This window comes from Oncorhynchus tshawytscha, linkage group LG26 (genome assembly GCF_018296145.1).
Source record: "Oncorhynchus tshawytscha isolate Ot180627B linkage group LG26, Otsh_v2.0, whole genome shotgun sequence".
Taxonomy (NCBI): domain Eukaryota; kingdom Metazoa; phylum Chordata; class Actinopteri; order Salmoniformes; family Salmonidae; genus Oncorhynchus; species Oncorhynchus tshawytscha.
The window spans coordinates 23714248-23726083 of NC_056454.1; the positions used below are offsets into that span (position 1 = coordinate 23714248).

General features: G+C 45.4%; 1 protein-coding gene across 2 annotated transcripts in view; it reads left to right on the forward strand.

Moving 5' to 3' along the window:
* The window catches only part of col8a1a (collagen, type VIII, alpha 1a), a 32344-nt gene extending 22377 nt beyond the window's left edge, over window positions 1–9967 (forward strand). Inside the window, exons 1-3 of one of the 2 annotated variants that reach the window (XM_024389320.1) lie at window positions 6675–6782; window positions 6993–7320; window positions 7572–9967. In XM_024389320.1, the coding sequence (XP_024245088.1) occupies window positions 6765–6782; window positions 6993–7320; window positions 7572–9526 (2301 nt within the window). In that variant the 5' untranslated portion in view covers window positions 6675–6764 and the 3' untranslated portion in view covers window positions 9527–9967. Of the gene's footprint in view, window positions 1–6674; window positions 6783–6992; window positions 7321–7571 lie in introns of those variants that run through there. The other variant, XM_024389321.2, reaches the window with a different exon arrangement.
* Window positions 9968–11836: the final 1869 nt, after the last annotated feature.

The window sequence follows — 11836 nt, forward strand, 5'->3', positions numbered from 1 at the left end:
CTCACGCACATGTCCACAAACACACGCACATGTACACACACCCACATGCACATGTCCACACACACACGCACATGTCTACACACACACATGCACATGTCTACACACACACACGTACATGTCCACACCCATACATACACAAACACACACACACACACACGTACATGTCCACACACATACACAGACACACACACTATGGTTTAAGTTACAGACTGCTCATCATGTATCACTTTGGGTCGTTTTAATGCTTTCTCAGTGTACACTCTGGCTGTCCTTGTACAGTTGATCATTTGTTAGTATGAGGCAATGAGAGATTAGTCACACGGCCTGCTAATAGAAAGTCATTGAAAGTTTGCACCTACTCCACAAAATCCCCAAACACTTTCACGCTCTTAAGAACTTTTGATGGATCTATTTACTCTCTGAGTTGCAATTTGGTGGAGTAAGTGTGTGTGAGAGTTAAACTGGCCCTGTCAAATGTCTCAGCATCTAGGCATTTCACCCAACCCTGGTCCTGGAAAGAAGTTTCAGGTTACTTACATGAATACTCACTCAAAATAACTCTGTATACAGGAGTCTGCTGAATGGCCAAAATGTGAATGTAACATAAAAATACATCTGTGTCATTTACAGTGGGACCCTGGCCAAGCATGGATGGCCAAAACAGAATATCTATCATTTGTCAGAAAACACATTTCTGCTACAAAAGCAGCTATGAACAGAGCATGTCCTTAATCCACCTCTCAATTCTTCTGTATTACAGTCTAGACTGTTCTGTCTCCACCATAATGAATCCATATGCTCACACACACACTCACTCACACAAACACACGCATGCATGCATGCACTCACTCACACCCACACACACACCTTTATTTTTGTGAAATTTCAGGACGTTTTGGGGAGTAAAAATGCTTGACCATTAAAAATCATATGTTCCTCTACGCCTTACCTAACCTTAACCCTAACCCTCAACCTACCATTTAACCTTAACCCCAAAACACACACACTGTACCATCAGGACTGAATGAGTCTATTTGACTATAGCGCTAACACACCCATCCACCCAACACATCGTCTTCATACACCCATGTGCCTGGGTCTGGATTATGTCTTCCCTCTTCTCTCGCTGGCTCTGCCTCTTTCTCTCTCTTCTTGTCTCATTTTCCCTCCATATGGAATTGTTGGAAAGCATTCCCTTTGGAAAGCATTCCTGCACGTCAGGCTCCCATTGCCATGGAAATGAGACGGGCCCCCTTCAAAGGCACGAGAGGGCGAGTGCCCACTGGGGGAGAGAGGGTGGCACGGCCATATTAGAATCGCCAGTCGCCTGAGAAATGGTCAGGGGTCAACGCAGTTGTCATTCTTCATAGCCAAGCTGGTGTATAGAGCTGGGACTGGTGTATAGAATGCCAGCAGCATCCCACCCTGCATCCCACTGCTGGCTTGCCTCGGAAGCTAAGCAGGGTTGGTCCCTGGATTACTGTAAAGACCAGATGCTGCTGAAGTGGTGTTGGATGGCCAGTAGGAGGCACTCTTTCCCCTGGTAGAAAACAAACAAAAACATCCCAATGCCCCAGGGCAGTGATTGGGGACATTCCCCTGTGTAAGGTGCTGTTTTTCAGATGGAAAGTTAAATGGGTGTCCTGACTCTCTGTGGTCACTAAAGATCCCATGACACTAATTATAAGAGTAGGGGTGTTAACCCTGGCTAAATTCCTAATCTAGCCCCATATCATCCCCAGCTTCCAATTGGCTCATTCATCTACCCTGTAACAATTTCCCAGGTTGTTGCTGCAAATAAGAATGTGGTCTCAGTCAACTCACCTGGTAAAATAAGGGTTAAAAAAAGAGTTGGGACTGGTGTATAGAGCTGGGACTGGTTTATAGAGCAGAGGCTTGGGAATGGGACTAGATCTAGGGCTGCGACTGACTGTTGGGAAAGGGGTCTGCAACTGGATATGGGTATATGAAAGGGGCTGGTGTTAGTGTATAGAGGTTGGATGGCTGTGGCTATAACCTAATAATTATATATATATATATATATATATATATATATATAAATACACACAGTTGTAGTTGTAAGATTACATACACCTTAGCCAAATACATTTAAACTCAGTTTTTCACAATTCTTGACATTTAATCCTAGTAACAATTGCCTGTTTTAGGTCAGTTAGGATCACCACTTTATTTTAAGAATGTGAAATGTCAGAATAATAGTTGAGAGAATGATTTATTTCAGATTTTATTTCTTTCATCACATTCCCAGTGGGTCAGAACTTTACATGTACTCAATTAGCATTTTGTAGCATTGCCTTTAAAATGTTTAACTTCGGTCAAACATTTTGGGTAGCCTTCCACAAGCTTCCCGCAATAAGTTGGGTGAATTTTGGCCCATTCCTCCTGACAGAGCTGGTGTAACTGAGTCAGGTTTGTAGGCCTCCTTGCTCACACATGCTTTTTCAGTTCTGCCCACAAATTTCTATAGGATTGAGGTCATATATACATACAGCTGAAGTCGGAAGTTCACATACACTTAGGTTGGAGTCATTAAAACAAGTTTATAAACAACGTTTATAAACAACGATAAACAGCTGCCTCTGATTGGGAACCAATTCAGGCCACCATAGACCTACATATACCTAGACATACTAAAACCCCATAGATATACAAAAACCCTAGACAGGACGAAAACACCTAGACAGTACAAAAAAACCTAGACATACAAAAACCCCTAGACATTACACTCCACAAACCACCCTTGTCACACCCTGACCTAACCAAAATAATAAAGAAAACAAAGATAACTAAGGTCAGGGCGTGACATTCTGACCCACTGGGAATGTGATGAAAGAAATAAAAGCTGAAATAAATCATTCTCTCTACTATTCTCTCTATCAATCTGAAATTTCACATTCTTAAAAAAAGTGGTGATCCTAACTAACCTAAAACAGGGAATTTTTACTTGGATTAAATGTCAGGAATTGTGAAAAACTGAGTTTAAATGTATTTGGCTAAGGTGTATGTAAACTTCCGACTTCAACTGAATATATATATATATATATATTTTCACTATATATGCTGAGTGCACAAAACATTAAGAACACCTTCCTAATACTGAGGTGCATCTCCCTGCTTTTGGCTTCAGAACAGCCTCAATTCGTCAGGACATGGACTCTACGAGGTGTTGAAAGCGTTCCACAGGGATGCTGGCCCATGTTGACTCCAATGCATCTCACAGTTCTGTCCAGTTGGCTGGATGTCCATTGGGTGGTGGACCTTTCTTGAGTTACAGTTCATATAAGGAAATCAGTCAATTGAAATACATTCATTAGGCCCTAATCTATGGACTTCACATGGCTGGGAATACAGATATGCATATGTTGGTCACAGTTTTTTTTAAATGTAAAGGTAGGGGCAGAGATCAGAAAACCAGTCAGTATCTGGTGTGATCACCATTTGCCTCATGCAGCGCAACCAATCTCCTTCACATAGAGTTGATCAGCCTGTTGGTTGTGGCCTGTGGAATGGTGTCCCACTCCTCTTCAATGGCTGTGTGAAGTTGCTGGATATTGGCGGGAACTGGAACATGCTGTCATATACGTCGATCCAGAAACTTGTATTTGTATTTTTTTATTTAACTAGGCAAGTCAGTTAAGAACAAATTCTTATTTACAATGACGGCCTACACCGTCCAAATCCAGACGACACTGGGCCAATTGTGCGCCGCCCTATCAGACACCCAATCACAGCTGGTTGTGATACAGCCCCGGATTTGAACCAGGGTGTCTGTGGTGATGCCTCAAGCACTGAGATGCAGTGCCTTGAGAAAATTGAGACATGGTTTGTGTATGTGTTCCATCCAGAGGGTGAATGGGCAAGACAAAATATTTAAGCGCCTTTGAACAGGGTATGGTCGTAGGTGCCAGGCGCACCAGTTTGAACTGATACTGGGTTTTTCACACTCATCAGTTTCCCATTTGTATTAAGAATGGTCTTTGTAAATATTATATACCAGTTCAAATATGAGTGCAAAATAAAGCATTACCCCCTCCTCTCCCAGAAGCAGCCGGCCAGACCCAACCCCAAAACGGAATCCTCTCTGGCCCAAGCCAGATACACAACTAGACAGGATCAGGACCGCCGTTAAAGCCCAAATTGAAACAGACAGAGAAACACACACACAGACACACATACACAAACACACAATCCTACCATAGGAGTATCAGCCAAAGACAACCCAAATGTCTGTCTGCGTTTACTGACCTTCAGAAGGAAATGCACAAGACGGAGAAAAATCGTGTAAGACTAGAAGGCGGTCTGGACGGCCTTGTTGGACCGCTCTTCTATCTGTTGGACCAGAGCTCTGCTCGTTGGATTGGACGTCTGGGTCCTGGATGTGAATGAAAAGTTAGAAAATACACACAGATGCACGTATACATTAACAAACATATTCTTGTTTCTCTCACGTGCAGACAGCAGCCCCAGACAGATAAATGTAGGAGAGGAAGCAACACAAGATCAGTAGAGAAGCGGAGAGTGACGAGGTCAGGGAGGTTGAGGTCAGGGAGGTTGCGGGCAGCGAGGTGTTCCTATTTTCCACTTGGCATGCCTGAGGGTTGGCTTAGGGGTGAGAGAAATTCCTCTCACTGCAGTAAGATTACGCATGAGTGAGTGACACGCAGTGCGTAACCTGCTACATTCAAACACACAGACACACACACACACACACACAGATCGCATGGACACGTTTTGGTCAACTTTTTGGGTCACACTCACTGCTGTAAAAATTCTGTGAATTGTTGGACTTCCTTGAGGAAGAATGGGGTGACATTTCTCAGATAGCCTGTACCAATCTGTGTTGACTCCTGTTCACAATGTCACAATTGCAGCCCAACATCTGAGGACCTAACAGGACCTCTGTTAGGCTAGGAGTTCACCACAACCACATGAACTGACCAGGAGCGGATATCCCTTACTACTTGACTTTCCCTCTGTATCATTTCTCACTGTACACCTGCATTGCTGCATTTGACTTTTTTTTTTATGTCAGTAGTTCTGACATCATTCATTCATACCTGTGGTTGAATCTTGTGCATGACTTTTAAGTAGTAGCCTATCTATTGTCAAATGGTATGTGTTGATTCGGAGGCTTGGCAGGAAACATACTGTAAAACCACCAGAGAACCTAAGAAAGCAGCCATTTCTCTTTATTTATCTTCAGAATGTGTGAACCCTATGAACTCTATGGTAAGTATGAATTTGACAGAAACACGGAATAATAGCCTCTCCAACAAATGTATTCCATCCTTCTTCCATCAGTATTTCTCATTCACAAAGGTCAGCTGTGACAACCAATTGGAATGAACTGGCTACCTAACTGGCCAAGCCAACTCAGAAAACTTATTCCTGCTGCATATTTTGGCCAGACCAGCTCTCCGAACAAAAAGCTTTGGTTTGGAGGGCTGATCTCTAACATACTGGTGTTTAGCCTACAGTACAGACTTTGACCATCAGAGCTCTGTGTTCTGTATAAGAGAGGGGCAGAGTGAGGGATAGACAGTGACAAGAGGGATTCGGTGAGGGAGAGAAAGAAAGATATAGAGAGAGAGGTAGAGGGTGAGAGAGAGTGTGTGAGAGAAACTGTGTGTGAGAGAGATCAAACAGTCAAACTACAGTAAGTGACAAGATATTCAGTTCAATGGCATTCTTGAAAATTGCCCAGCCTTTGTAAGTACATCACTATAACAGCATATTTCTGAGACTGTATACCAATCAATCAATATTACTTCTCACATAATCTTTACTATTACAGTCAAACTCAAACATTAGCATTGGAATTTGAACAGTGTTTTAACGGGTTAAATAGTAATTGGCTACCGTAACACAAAAGAGGACCAAAGCCAAGATACACCATCTCCCAGTTCCAGCTCTGATGCTCTTTGTTATACTGTAGCTGAGTCTTGACGGAGCATCCTCATTTCCTGAGAACATCTGGGAGGGTTCACAGTAGAAGGTCAGAGACACACACAAAGCCTAGCCAAAAACAGCCACGTTATATGATTCATTATTTAACGAAAGAAAGAACGTGTTAAGAAACATAACAGAGAATCATTTCTTTTCCCACCTACCTATCTTGAGTAAAACTGCTTTTTTTCAGCTATGACTTGTAGGCTGAAACGCATTTGAGTTTCTTCTGATCTGGTGGGTTATTTTCAGAAGCTTTCATGTGAAGTATAAATGTCCTTGTCAGTTCGTTTGTCTGATAGTATGTCTGATAACAGGGCTATTAGTAATGTTATCATTTTGCTCCATCAGCTGTTTGAAAGCCAAGGCATTGCTCAGTCAGTTAGTAGTCTCGTAAACCTGACCCTAGGCAACAGCATTGGAAACATTGTGTTAGGCAACAGTCTGCGGTCTGCCTAGGTCAAGTGTAGCTCAGTTGGCAGAGCATGGCAAGCGCAAGGATTGTGGGTTTGAACAGTAGAAAAAAAGTATTAAAATATATCCACTAAGTACTGGAAGTTGCTCTGGATAAGAGCATCTGTAAAATGTAAATGTAGTCAGTTAGCAGTGTTGTTACAAGATTGAGCATGTAAAAAGAAAACTGTTTTGTGGTTACCACATCCTACATCTGGCAATATATACTATTTTTAAAAAGGCTGGCCCATGGTTAAGTGTTGAGTGACTGGTCGTCGTCAGCTGCCGGCAGCGCTGTCTGTGTAATATATTGCTCTTACTGTCCAGTAGGTGGAGCCAGAGCAATGCGAAGGTGTATCAGGGTATGAATCCCTTTCTATGGGGAAAAGCTTTCATATTACCAGTCATATGGCTTTTATTGCCATGTATGTATGTTTGACTGTTTGCATTTGATTGAAAAATACATACTGGCAGTGAATTAGATTCCTTTGATTGGCTCATTGATTGACTTTTTGATCAATTGATCAATTGACTGATTGTCTAACATAGTTCTCCTCTGCTGTCTTCCCCAGGCCATGGCCATGCCTTCTCTCTCAGCCCCTCTCCTCGTGGCTCTGTTTCAGCTTGCAGTACTACCTCTCGTTCACGCGGGGGTATACTACGGACACAAGCAGCACCAGCAGCACCCCCAGCAGCAACCCCAGCAGCACCAGCCTATGCCACACCTGTCCCACATGGGCATGGGCAGCAAAGAGCAGCACCCTCAGCAGCAGTGGCCAGGAAAGGACATGCCCCACATGCAGTACCCCCATTACAGAAAAGAGATCCCCCAGATGCCCATGCACATGGGCAAGGAGTACCCCCGCAAAGGTGTGGTAGTCAACAGTGGACAGGACAAAGGTGAGATCAAATGGCAATCTCAAAGGACTTGTGGCTCTGGTCGAAAGTAGCGCACTACTATGGAGTAGGGCAATAGTATGTTGTTTATGTTGAGACTATGTCAATCTTTCAATGTTCATTACCTAACCTAACTCTAGTTAAGACATACACACAAGCAGATTGTACTTCATTTTGCTCTTGTGCTGAATATTGTGCTATGCCTGCAATCTTCCAATAATGTTTAGACTGATTGGACATCTTATCCCCTACAGGTCAGACCATCCCCAGTGGGGCTGTGGGAGGTCTCCCTGGAGGCCTGCCAGGAGAGCAGGGCCCAGCTGGGCCTGCAGGACCTGAGGGACCCTCTGGGCCACCAGGTCCTCCTGGGGTAGGACAGCCAGGAGGTGAAGGAAAACCAGGCTCCGCTGGTCCCCCAGGATTCCCTGGTGTAGGCAAACCAGGACTCCCGGGAATTCCAGGCAAGCCAGGGGGCATGGGAGACCCAGGTGTACCTGGAGAGCTGGGCCCCAAGGGTGGAGACGGTCATATGGGGCAGCCAGGGCCTCAGGGCCCCCCTGGTCCTCCAGGTCTCCCGGGGATAGGAAAACCAGGGGTTGGGGGGTTACCAGGACAACCAGGACCCAAGGGGGAGCCAGGACATAAGGGTCTGCCGGGACTACCAGGATTACCAGGACCCAAGGGTGACAAGGGAATTGGACAGCCAGGACAGCCAGGCCACAAAGGGCCAGCAGGACCCCCTGGACCTCCAGGCCAGGGAGGGATGCCCGGTGTGGGCAAGCCTGGAATGAATGGCATATCGGGGCCACCAGGAGGACCAGGGAAACCAGGCCCTCCTGGAGAGCAGGGGCTGGCTGGACCAGCAGGAGAGGGTGGCGAGACCGGTCCACCAGGGTTGCCAGGCCAGGGAAAACCAGGCCAGAATGGTCTGCCTGGACAACCAGGCATGCCTGGTGGGAAAGGGCACCCAGGCCCTCCAGGTTTGCCAGGGAAGCCTGGATTGCCCGGATTTGGAAAACCAGGATTCCCAGGACCCAAGGGAGATAAAGGGATGGGTGGGATGCCCGGAGGCCCAGGACCAAAGGGAGACAAAGGCCATGGAGGACTTCCAGGTGTGATTGGACCACCTGGACCAATCGGACCAGCTGGTCCCCTTGGCCCTATAGGACCCCCTGGAGGTCTTGGCCAACCAGGGGCAAAGGGAGAGGCTGGAGAGGGAGGGCAAAAGGGGCTGCCAGGTGGCCAGGGTGAGCCTGGTCCTCCTGGACTTCATGGTCAGAATGGCTTCCCTGGAGAGGGAGGAGAGCCAGGGCCAAGGGGTCCCGCTGGGCCTGTAGGACCCCAAGGGGAAGGCGGACACAAAGGGTTACCAGGCGCCCCTGGCATTCCAGGCCTATCTGGGCCAAAGGGAGAGGGAGGACTTCCAGGAGAGAAGGGTCCCCAAGGCCCTAAGGGCATTCCAGGTCTGGGAGGTGCAGGTGGGCCGATCGGACCTCCTGGTGCCCCTGGGTCTAAAGGTGACAGCGGATTACCTGGTCTTCCCGGCGTTGAGGGTAACGGAAACCCAGGTGTCCCTGGTCCTCTTGGACCTCCAGGTAAAGAAGGTCCTGGAGGACCACCAGGAAATCCAGGCCAGCCAGGTCTACCTGGTCCCCCAGGCCCACCCGGACCCCCCGCCCTCTCCCCTAACATGGGAGCAGTCCTCACTGAGATGGGTATTCCTCCTGGCCTGGATGGAGTCAAGACCACCGGCTATGGCAAGAAGGGGAAATATGGAGAAAACAGTGGAGAGGTAATGGGCGCCAACGGTCTGGAGATGCCAGCGTTCACGGCTCTGGTGACCACACCCTTCCCACCAGTGGGCACGCCTGTGGTGTTTGACAAGATCCTGTACAACGGCCGTCAGAACTACAACCCCCAGACAGGCGTGTTTACCTGTGACATGCCCGGGATCTACTACTTTGCCTACCACGTCCACTGCAAAGGGGCCAACGTGTGGGTGGCGCTGATGAGGAACGATGAGCCTGTGATGTACACATATGACGAGTATAAGAAGGGATTCCTGGATCAGGCGTCGGGGAGCGCAGTGTTACCTCTACAACCCGGGGACACCGTGTACCTCCAGCTACCCTCGGACCAGGCCGCAGGACTATACGCTGGCCAATACGTCCACTCATCCTTCTCTGGGTACTTGTTGTACCCTATGTAGCAACAACTATAGAGAGGAAGAGACAGTGACAGAGGGAGAAAATGTTGGAGAAATTTAAGCATTGTTTATAGAAGTCTTTAAATGTGTATGTTTTTTTTAAACATCAACTATCTCTTGAGATTGATGCTGTTGAGATCGACGCTGTTGAGATCGACAGCGATGGGAGGACGCGTCGCACAGTCCCTGGGAAAATCTGAGAGAGGAGTGTGTATGTGTGTGAGTGAATGTACATATATGCAGTTTTTATAACCATTTATGTTGTGGTACAAAGATTTCTGAATCTGAAGCTCTTAAGAGTGTTACAACGTTACAACACTGCATTAAAAGATGCCATTACATCAACAGGGTTCACATATTGTGAAATGTAGTCATATGTACAGTTGAAATCGGAAGTTTACATACACCTTAGCCAAATACATTTAAACTCAGCTTGTCACAATTCCTGACATCCAATCCTAGTAAAGATTCTCCATCTTTGGTCAGTAAGGATCACCACTTTATTTTAAGAATGTGAAATGTCAGAATAATAGTAGAGAGAATAATTTATTTCAGCTTTCATCACATTCCTAGTGGGTCAGAAGTTTACATACAGCATTTTGTAGCATTGCCTTTAAATTGTTTAACTTGGGTCAAACATTTCAGGTAGCCTTCCACAAGCTTCCCACAAGAAGTTGGGTGAATTTTGGCCCATTCCTCCTGACACAGCTGGTGTGTCTGAGTCAGGTTTGTAGGCCTCCTTTTTCCGTTCTGCCCACAATTTTTCTATAGGATTGAGGTCAGGGCTTCGTGATGGCCACTCCAATACCTTGACTTTGTTGTCCTTAAGCCATTTTGCCACAACTTTGGAAGTTTGCTTATTGGGTTATTGTCCATTTGCGACCAAGCGTTAACTTCCTGACTGATGTCTTGAGATGTTGCTTCAATATATCCACATAATGTTCCTGCCTCATGATGCCATCTATTTTGTTTAGGGCACCAGTCCCTCCTGCAGCAAAGCACCCCCACAACATAATGCTGCGACACCCGTGCTTCACTGTTGGGATGGTGTTCTTTGGCTTGCAAGCCTCCCCCTTTTTCCATATCGATGGCCATTATGGCCAAACAGTTCTATTTTTGTTTCATCAGACCAGAGGACATTTCTCCAAAAAGTACAATGTGCAGTTGCAAACCATAGTGTGGCTTTTTATGGCGGTTTTGGAGCAGTGGCTTTTTCCTTGCTGAGCGTCCTTTCAGGTTATGTCGATATAGGACTTGTTTTACTGTGGATATAGATACTTTTGTACCTGTTTCCTACAGCCTCTTCACAAGGTCCTTTGCTGTTGTTCGTGGATTGATTTGCACATTTCGCACCGAAGTAGGTTCATCTCTAGGAGACAGAATGCGTCTCCTTCCTGAGTGATATGACGGCTGCGTTGTCCCATGATGTTTGTACTTGCGTACTATTGTTTGTACAGATGAACGTGGTACCTTCAGGCATTTGGAAATTGCTCCCAAGGATGAACCAGACTTGTGGAGGTCTACAATCTTGGCTGATTTCTTTTGATTTTCCCATGATTTCAAGCAAAGAGGCACTGAGTTTGAAGGTAGGCCTTGAAATACATCCACAGGTACACCTCCAATTGCCCCAAATTATGTCAAATAGCCTATCAGAAGCTTCTAAAGTCATGACATCCTTTTCTGGAATTTTCCAAGCTGTTTAAAGGTACATTCAACTTAGTGTATGTAAACTTCCCACTAGAATTGTGATACAGTGAATTATATGTGAAATAATCTGTCTATAAACAATTGTTGGAAAAATGACTTGTGTCATGCACAAAGTAGATGTCCTAACCGACTTGCCAAAACTATAGTTTGTTAACAAGAAATGTGTGTAGTGTTTGAAAAACGAGTTTTAATGACTCCAACCTAAGTGTATGTAAACTTCAGACTTCAACTGTATGTATCGGTTTAATTTAAAGTGCTGCACAGACGAATGTGGAAAGAGATATATCTCTTGTATTGCCACAGAGTACCATGTGTTTTTTCTCAAGTCCCTACATGTTCCTTTGCAAACTGGCAGCTGCCATTAATGAAACTGTGGCAAAGAATGTAAATTGAATAACTAAAGAAAACAAATATAATACCTAGTAAAATGGCACCTGCAATGTGCTATTACAGTTCAAGATTCAAATAAAGTGGTGCAATGGTTTATTTCATGTTTTAGTTTGTTGCGTAACTTTCTTGTTGTGTTTTTGATTGATTTGTTTGATTCTTTTTTTAAACTTTTGCAGACAAGCATCATGTGTGATGTTTATAAGGGTGATTGTGTCA